General features: G+C 35.4%; 1 protein-coding gene across 1 annotated transcript; it reads left to right on the forward strand.

Annotated features, from left to right (window-relative positions):
- The first annotated feature begins 8,696 nt into the window (after nucleotides 1-8,696).
- exoc1l (exocyst complex component 1 like) lies at nucleotides 8,697-10,099 on the forward strand. Its single transcript, XM_048197548.1, has 3 exons — nucleotides 8,697-8,893; nucleotides 9,100-9,263; nucleotides 9,460-10,099. The coding sequence occupies exons 1-3, from the start codon at nucleotides 8,773-8,775 to the stop codon at nucleotides 9,721-9,723; spliced, it is 549 nt and encodes a 182-aa protein (XP_048053505.1). The 5' UTR covers nucleotides 8,697-8,772; the 3' UTR covers nucleotides 9,724-10,099.
- The last annotated feature ends 285 nt before the right edge of the window (nucleotides 10,100-10,384 follow it).

The raw sequence follows: 10,384 nt of genomic DNA on the forward strand, positions 1-10,384 counted from the left end.
TTTTGATCGATATTAATCAATTTCCCTTCATTGTATAGTTATAGTTGCAACTATATATATGGGCCTTAAAGGGATAGTTCACCCAAAAATGAAAATTCAGTCATCATTTACTCACCCTCGAGTTGTTCCAAACCTGTATGAATTTCTTTATTCTGCTGAACACAAAAGAAGATATTTTGAAGAATATCGGTAAACCTTCCAGAAAATCTTCCAGAATCTGTCAGTTTGGGGAGTTCATTTTTAGTCCATCTCCCTACCCTGAAGTCCGTTTTGCATAGATGGACTAAACATGATCTTCCGAAACTTACTGCCAGATTCTGGAAGATAAATTCTTCAAACAGTGGTACAAGAGGATGTGGTGCTGGTCCTTCAAGCGTCACTCTCAATCTGTATAAAGCCTATAAATCTATAAAGCCTATAAAAAAAACAGTATTCATGTATTTTACAACACTTCAGATTCTTATTAAGTGGGGGCAATTTTTTAGGATTCTTGACCTGTAAGTCTCTAAGATCTTGTCACCTTGCACTTCTGGAGACTCCAGGTATAAGTTGCAGTTCTGGAAAATAGTGGCACTGGAGACAAAGGGTTCCTGATGTTTTCACACTTAATTCTTCACCTTAATTCTTTTGCAGTTAATATGTCTTTTCTTTTCCACCTGTTGTTGTCTGACCCAATGAGCATTTCACTGTCCAGTGGTCATGCCTTAACTGCAATTTCTAGTATTTTATCAGTCTGAATTAAATGTCTTTTTTGGCTCATTTTATCTGTAAAAGAAAATGTACATAATAATTATGCACACCTGAATATAAGGCGTTTTTCATCTCCAGCTTCCATAGACAATTATAATTAAAATTAATAGTAGTTGTTAAGATTGATATGGTTTGGAATTGGTAAAATGTGCCTGGAAAAAAATATGATCAGAAAATCAACATGCCTAATAATTATGCACACACTCTTTTTTTTCCATACTATAGAAGTTAGTGGGGCCCATAAACCGACATTCTTCAAAATATCTTCGTTTGTGTTCATCAGAAGAAGAAAAAATCATACAGGTTTGGAACAACTTGTCTTGAGATGAACCATCCCTTCGGTGAAATCCCTGCATTTCACCAAATGATGTGATTTTGTAACTTGGGTTGCCACATCATGAAAAGGTGAAATTATCAAATATTTAAGAGCAATAAACCCACTTTTCTTGTAGCACCACACGTTCTTCAGGGTGCTTTTCGATGATGTCACAGACTGGTGAATGACTCAGTTTTTTATATGATTTCAGAATAGCTTCTTGTTCCTGTAACACTGAATGACCTCTAATAAACTGCATATTTAGGGGTATAGTCCCCAGGTTATTTCAATACTTTAAAAAAAAACTGTAAGAAATAGTCCTTTTAACACAATCAACTTAAAAATGCCAAGAAAACAAATATATTTTGATCTTGGTATATTTAAAGATGTAATGGTAAAATCAAAGTCTGGACCATTATTACGCTGAATGACAATTTTACACTTTGGAACATTATTTTACCCATATTTCAACATTTTATTTTCATGAAAGTTATTTGAAAGATGAAAGTACTTGCATTTGATACATTTTTTATGTATATATGTAAAAATACTTTAGTATATTTAATTTAATGTGGGTACCTAAATAATGAAATCGCATCTTTGACCCATATGATGAGAGGGAGAAGATGAGTGGAACATGTAGAAAGAGATGAGAGAGGAGGAGTCATCATTATTTACTCATACTCATTTCATTAAAAATCTGTATGAATTTCTTCTTCTGCAGAATATGAATTAATCTTGGGGTTAATGTTTTTAATTAATGACAGAACTATCCCTTTAAGGCAGCAAACCATGATAAGCCCGCACTGTGCAGCAGTTTGTTGCTCATATGTGTACTACATGTTTTGACCAACAGAGTGCATTATTGTAGCATTTTATTTTTAAAGGTGCACTAGAATCAAAAATTGAATTTACCTTGAATAACAAGAGTTCAGTACATGGAAATGACATACAGTGAGTCTCAAACACCATTGTTTCCTCCTTCTTATGTAAATCTCATTTGTTTAAAAGACCTCCGAAGAACAGGCGAATCTCAACATAACACCGACTGTTACGCAACAGTCGGGATGATTAATATGTACGACGCCAATATTTGCATATGCCAGCTCATGTTCAAGGCATTACACAAGGGCAGCCAGTATTAACGTCTGGATGTGCACAGCCGAATCATCAGACTAGGTAAGCAAGCAAGAACAATAGTGAAAAATGGCAGATGAAGTGATAATAACTGACATGATCCATGATTACATGATATTTTTAATGATATTTGTGAATTGTCTTTCTAAATGTTTCGTTAGCATGTTGCTAATGTACTGTTAAATGTGGTTAAAGTTACCATCGCTTCTTACTGTATTCACGGAGAGACAAGACTGTCGTTATTTTCATTTTTTAAACACTTGCAGTCTGTATAATGCATAAACACATCTTCATTCTTTATAAATCTCTCCAAAAGTGTGTAATGTTAGCAGGGAGCGCGCAATTTAAAGGGGCCACGCGCTAAATCAGTGCATAGTTAATGATGCCCTAAAATAGGCAGTTAAAAAAATGAATAAAAAAAAAATCTATGGTGTATTTTGAGCTGAAACTTCACAGACACATTCAGGGGACACCTTAGACTTATATTACATCTTGTAAAAACTGATTCTAGGGCACCTTTAACAATAGCGGTCTAGACTCGCATTGTTTCCCTAAGGTGAGGTCAGGCATGCATGAGGAGGGTTCCCGCCTCTCTGAACTCTTAACTATACTTATTCTTGCTATTAAATAAAATAAATGATCAAATTCAAATAGCCTGCATGGGCAATTTCAAATATCATGTATTATTGCAAAAAATAAATTAGAAATTGTAAAAATATCACTAACACTGATGAATAAACAGTGTTATTAAATAGCGGTCTCAAAAATTTTCTTACTACAATAAAGTTAGTAAGTTGGTAGTAACCACCACTGTCATAAAAATAAAAATAGAAAATAACAAAAAGTGAAAAGAAAGTGGTGTTTTGGGTTAAGGTTACCGGAAACTACAGTTGGTAAATGGTAAATACTGCATGTTCTTTGATGTTTGGATGCATTTTTGTGGGGAGAAGCAAATGGAAACCTCAGTATATGTGTGTGGGCGAAACACAGGATATCCCACAGCACTCAACCATTAGCATCACACCCACAAAAGCATGAAAAATCTAATATAACTGTTCCCTGGGCATAAACTTAGTCCCTTTGCGTCAGTTATTGACTTCTGCTCATTGGAAATTATTGATCAATTTCCACATCCTTTCCTGAGAAAGACATACAGAGTAAATACAGAGGAATTCACTCACACACAGACATTATGAATATCAAATCAAAACTGTGGCTTGTTTTATGAATCACTATGCATTTGTGAACAGTGTTTCTCCAGTGATCAAAAACACTCTAGAGATTTTGAGGAGAAATAAATCCTCATAACTACAGTATCTTTATGATTCTCTTTGCAACTTGTTGCTTTTTTAGGCTGTTCAGCACTTTGCTGTTTTGAAAAAAAAGTATAATATCTGCCATTAATGTTTTTACAAAAATGAAAAGGCATTTAGAATGTTCATGTCTACTCTTGACTTTGTAACACTTGACTAAAGGGTTTGATGATATTTACTGGTAAAAGTTTGGAAATAATTGGTGATTGGAAATTGTTTGAAGTGACAATTATTGTTTTGAAGTAAATTAATTCCTGCACTACTGTTTAAATATACACCTGACTTACAGATTATAATAAAAAAAACAAGAATTTAAGGTTTGAATGCCAATATTTTCACGACTTCATAGAAACAAAATATATATTGTTAAAAACATAAAAAATATTGTTATATTAAATTATAAATTATGGCCATAATATGCATAGTTTTGGACTGTAAATGTTTTTATTTTAGCCCATTGACTCAAAGTACATTTGGAAATCCTTGGACTCCTTCCCAGCACAGTTTATTGGATGTGGCCAAATCAATACAGTGTATCTTGGAGCACTTCAGAGCATCCCATTGTCCTTCCCCAGATTCAGACAGTATAATAAAAAATACATATTCCACATCACTGGCAATGGTGGGTAAGTCTCCATAGTTCACTCCACTCTGCCACTTCACTATTTCAATTCACTGCAATATTTACATAGATGTAGTCTGCAGCGCCACAAAATATATGAAGTACTGGAAAGAGGGTTTGTCTGTGGTCGCTTTGTTCTTCTGAGCGACTATAATGCTGATATAAAAGCACTACAGACAGGATGTAAACCATTTAGCTGAGCTTTTATCTAAAGTGACTTTTCACATTTTTTACAGGGAAAGTTCCTCAAAAGCAACTGGATATCTTGACCATTCAAATGTGACAGTTCGACAGCTTATAAGGTTTTGGTTACCAGATCCACTAGACTGACAGGCTCAAGTGTGTTTTAGACTTAAGCTTCCAAAAATGTTACAATTATTACCTGATTTACAAACACAAATAGGTGAAAATGATAATGAAGCAAAGATTTCATCAAATATGCCCACCCTTCTTACTTTATTAAAAAAATATATACAATTTACTATTCCTCAATTTTAATGCAAATACAAACCCGATTCCAAAAAAGTTGGAAGTTTCAAATTTCAATATTTTATTCAGAATAATACAACATAGATGACATATCAAATTTTAAACTGAGAAAATTTATCATTTTAAGGGAAAAATAAGTTGATTTTAAATTATATGGCATCAACACATCGCAAAAAAGTTGGGACAAGGCCATGTTTACCACTGTGTGGCATCCCCTCTTCTTTTTATAACAGTCTGCAAACATCTGGGGACTGAGGAGACAAGTTGCTCAAGTTTAGGAATAGGAATGTTGTCCCATTCTTGTCTAATACAGGCTTCTAGTTGCTCAACTGTCTTAGGTCTTCTTTGTCACATCTTCCTCTTTATGATGCACCAAATGTTTTCTATGGGTGAAAGATCTGGACTGCAGGCTGGCCATTTCAGTACCCGGATCCTTCTTCTACGCAGCCATGATGTTGTAATTGATGCAGTATGTGGTCTGGCATTGTCATGTTGGAAAATGCAAGGTCTTCCCTGAAAGAGACGACGTCTGGATGGGAGCATATGTTGTTCTAGAACTTGGATATACCTTTCAGCATTGATGGTGCCTTTCCAGATGTGTAAGCTGCCCATGCCACACGAACTTATGCAACCCCATACCATCAGAGATGCAGGCTTCTGAACTGAGCGCTGATAACAACTTGGGTTGTCCTTGTCCTCTTTAGTCCGGATGACATGGCATCCCAGTTTTCCAAAAAGAACTTCAAATTTTGATTCGTCTGACCACAGAACAGTTTTCCACTTTGCCGCAGTCCATTTTAAATCCAGAGAAAACGCCTGTGCTTCTGGATCATGTTTAGATATGGCTTCTTTTTTGACCTATAGAGTTTTAGCCGGCAACGGCGAATGGCACGGTGGATTGTGTTTACCGACAATGTTTTCTGGAAGTATTCCTGAGCCCATGTTGTGATTTCCATTACAGTAGCATTCCTGTATGTGATGCAGTGCCGTCTAAGGGCCCGAAGATCACGGGCATCCAGTATGGTTTTCCGGCCTTGACCCTTACGCACAGAGATTGTTCCAGATTCTCTGAATCTTTGGATGATATTATGCACTGTAGATGATGATAACTTCAAACTCTTTGCAATTTTTCTCTGAGAAACTCCTTTCTGATATTGCTCCACTATTTTTATCCGCAGCATTGGGGGAATTGGTGATCCTCTGCCCATCTTGACTTCTGAGAGACACTGCCACTCTGAGAGGCTCTTTTTATACCCAATCATGTTGCCAATTGACCTAATAAGTTGCAAATTGGTCCTCCAACTGTTCCTTATATGTACATTTAAATTTTCCGGCCTCTTATTGCTACCTGTCCCAACTTTTTTGGAATGTGTAGCTCTCATGAAATCCAAAATAAGCCAATATTTGGCATGACATTTCAAAATGTCTCACTTTCAACATTTGATATGTTATCTATATTCTATTGTGAATAAAATATAAGTTTATGAGATTTGTAAATTATTGCATTCCTTTTTTATTCACAATTTGTACAGTGTCCCAACTTTTTTGGAATCGGGTTTGTATTAGTTCATAGATTTTATTTAATTCACCCTACCAATGTTAATTACTTTTTTGTTTATTTATGGTGTAATTTAATTGTGCTTGCAAGTAGATTCACATATTTCATGAATTCAAAGGTTTGGTGTTTGGGGTAAGATTTTTTAAAATGTTTTTGAATTAAGTTTCAACTATATCAACTACAACTATTGTATAGGGCCGGTTTCACAGACAAGACTTAGACTAAGCCAGGATTAGGCCTTAGTTCAGTTAAGGTATTTAAGTAGCTTTTATAAATGTACCCTAGAAAAAAAAACATTAATGGTTTGCATCTTGAGAAAAAACAAGTTCTTGCATGGCCATTCAGTTCTTGCATGGCCAGCATATTCACCGGACATGTCACCCATTGAGCATGTTTGGGATGCTCCGGATCAGTGTATACGACAGCGTCAAATCAGCTGTCTAATGTAATCAGATGTCTACTCAGCATCTTTATATGCCACACCTTTGAGGTGGATGGATTATCTCGGCAAAGGAGAAGTGCTCACTAACACAGATTTAGACAGATTTGTGAACAATATTTAAGAGAAACAGGCCTTTTGTGTACATAGAAAAAGTCTTAGATCTTTGAGTTCAGCTCATGAAAAATGGGGGCAAAAACAAAAGTGTTGCGTTTTTAATTTTGTTCAGTGTATTAATATAACTATGATTGTGTTCAGCAGAAAGAAGAATGTCATATACAGCTAGGATGGCTTGAGTGTGAGTAAATCTTGGGTTAATTTTCATTTTAAAGTGAACTAATCCTTTAAGGATTGTTCATCCAAACATGACAATTCTGTCATTACTTACTCACCCTCATATCATTGCAATCTGGTATCATTTTCTTTCATCTGTGGAACATAGAAGAAGATATTTTGAGAAATGTTCAAGGTTCAATGTTTTTTTTTTACTATTCAATAGATGCCAATGGTAACAAAATTGTTTGGTTACTAGCATTCTTTAAAATAATATCTTGTTTTTGTGTCCCACGAAGAAAGAGTAAATCATACAGGTTTGGAACAACATGAGGGTAAGTAAATAATAACAGAATTTTCATTTTTGGGTGAACTAACCCTTTAAGCCATTATCTAAGGAACTGCACATGGGAAAAAACAAAAACATAACTATCCTTTCGAAGTCCTTTAGAACTGACTTTAACAGCGGCCACAAGTAAAGCCTCAAAGACCAACTAAAAGCTACTCGGAAGACCAAAAGCAGAGGTCATTTCCTCCTTTTGGGTAAATTGTACCCGAGTGGATAGGCTAAGACAGCTTAATTTTGTTCATTATTAATTAGTTAGCCTTCTGAAAACACAGATGGATATCAAGAAGGCATCTATAGCTACCAAAATACTATATCAGATGCAATCAGAACACTTGTTTGTATAAACGTGTTTTGTGGCTATAAATTATGCATCTGTAGATCCGCTGGATATCGAATCTTTAAAGGTTGATGGGACCACAGTCAATACGTGGGCTATCCCTGTAGAGATTATAATTATAATGGGTTCTAACTGCACCTCTTACGATGGAGATTTAAGAGGGAAATGTGTTTTCATAACTAATGATGTATTTTCCCCAAAGGCCATTTTAGTACAATCAGTCAGACATAGCTCATCTAAGCCAGGAGTCAGTTTGTTAGTGTGTGTGTGTGTGTGTGTGTGTGTGTGTGTGTGTGTGCGTGATCAGGTTATAAAACACTAAAAAGCTTTCACATATAGGTTAAGAATTAACGGGGGAGCAAATTCAACAAAGATCAGAGACAAAAAGAAGAGGACGGAAGATGTGAGTCCACACAAGATTTCAGGCTTGTACGGATGGACTGCTGTATAATTTATGTAATGACAGTGAAAAAAGCCACACAAAAAAAGAAAATTACATAATTTTTAAAAAATATTATCTGAGCAGTGAAACTGCTCAAATATTATTATCTATTTATAAGCAGGAATTCCAATAGAGATATCAAATATTGCTACAATTTATGCACATGTTTTGTATCAATTGTGTAATCCAAAAACTTATCTGATATTATTTTGTTTCAATCTAGGCATATACTCTGACTGATGTTATAATTGAAATATAATATAAATAAATTATACTATTATATATTACATATATAAATGTAATAATTTCAAAATATTTGTGGCAACACATACAGTACACAAACTACTTTTAATGATGATTCCTGAGACATCCAAAACAAGAAAAAAAACGTAACAAAATCATATTTCAATCATGGATTCATTTCAAATAAGCTTTTGAGAAGCAAAAATAAATAAAACATTTGAAATAATAGCACTATTCAGGAAAGTTCAAAAAGGTGTAACAAAGTTCATAAAGTGAAAACCTCTTTGTAATTGTCAGCTCAATTTCAGTTAAACTGAAAATGCACACTAGGTATGGAGAGAGAGAGAGAGAGAGAGAGAGAGAGAGAGAGTGGGTGCGTGTCTTGGTGGAAGGAGGGCCATAAACCCTACAAACCAGGTCCACCTCAAGAAACATTTTATCCCTCACTCTGCTCTTGCTCTCTCTCACACTTAAATTAATTTTCTCTCTCTTTTTTTGCCTGAGATGTCATCTCTGCTGAGGGAGGAGATGGACAGAGTCTTGTTCCGACCGGAGAGACAGAAGCTGGTGGAGTTTATAGAAATAGAGGAGCTACAGCAGGGACGGCATTTCCTCTGTGTTTCTAGTAAGAAAATTACACTTATTTTGTGCATAATTATTTGAGTTGGCATGTGCTGAATTATTTTCTATCAGGGATGAGATACTGAGGAGACAGGATCATCTGGGGGCAAGATCAGATATTGTTTGTGAAGAAGTAAGAATTGTAAAAATGTATTTTTTTCTTTCTTTGATGAAGGGGTATAATTAAAAACAGAACCAATGTGTGTTTAGTATCTAAGGATAAAGAAGTTCAGATCTCAGTGGTCTTGTGTCGGAGAGTTAAGCAATCACGGACCAAGAAGCTGCAGCACTATGGGCTGGAGGACAGCTATGAGAGAACAGAGATCTGGGCCCTGGAAGACCTGCTGATTCTGGACGGTAGAGATCCAGATATTGTGAGTTGAGTTCAACAATCATCCCCTTCCTATTTATGATCATACCTGCTACATAACTGCTTGAAAAACATATTATATAGTTAAATCTAATCTAGACTTAAAAATAATGGTTTGGATGTGTTGTATTTTATTAGGAAGTGGTTTCTCTTTCTTTCCATTGGAAGATGTTCAATTTGCATTTCTCTGATGTTTTTAGGATGATCCCTGTTTCTTGATGTATTTCGACTCTGTGCGGTCCGTCAGAGCAGTGAGCTGTGCTGCGAAATACACACTGGCCCGCTGTCTGCTGTCCCTGAGCAGGAAGCATCACCACACGGCACTAAAACTTGAGAACTTTGACTGGACTTACATTCAACCCACTGCAATGTATTCAGATCGTGGTGACTGTGTTGTCCTTGCGCAGATCTGTTTCTATGCCTTTAATCTGGTGTGTCTTTCCTTGTGTCCTGTGCCTCTGTAGAGAAAGCAGACATTCTGTTGAATCTTATTTTGTGAGATTTCATTTAAACTGACCTTCAAAACCTAAACTCTTGATGTTGATAAAAAAAAAGTTAATTTCAGTGTAATCTGTATAACCCTTTGGGAGTGCACAAACACCATGCTTTGTGTTTTGAGCACTTAGCCATGCTTTGAGCACTCAGACCTACTAACTGTAACATAACTCCACAGTGTGGGTGAAATCCAATTTGTGCTTGTGCAAATGCAACCCAAAAGGGTGTTTTCTGAGTAATGCTGTGACTTGAATTTTAGTAATTTATATTGATTTATTTATTGACTGTTATAAATTCTACATTTGACATTTTTGCATGTGATTATTAAACATTAAGCAAGCTATACTAATGTGGTTTATCATTGTAAAAAGTGAAACTATGAGACAAAGTTGTGGATATTACAGCATACACTTTTAGTAATCTAGTGCGAGCTCATCTGGTGAAACGTCGCTTTAAGTGTTATTTAATAAAATATAATGGCATTGCAGTAGCATTACAAAACCTCCATAAATTATTTAGGCTATGCCTCAATTTTAACAAATGAAACTATTGGAGAATTTGCTAAATATTTGTAACTGTGTGCAAGATAGCTTTAATTCTCTGCATGCATATTATACTTGGTCTCGAATA

This window comes from Megalobrama amblycephala, linkage group LG7 (assembly GCF_018812025.1).
Source record: "Megalobrama amblycephala isolate DHTTF-2021 linkage group LG7, ASM1881202v1, whole genome shotgun sequence".
Lineage (NCBI taxonomy): Eukaryota > Metazoa > Chordata > Actinopteri > Cypriniformes > Xenocyprididae > Megalobrama > Megalobrama amblycephala.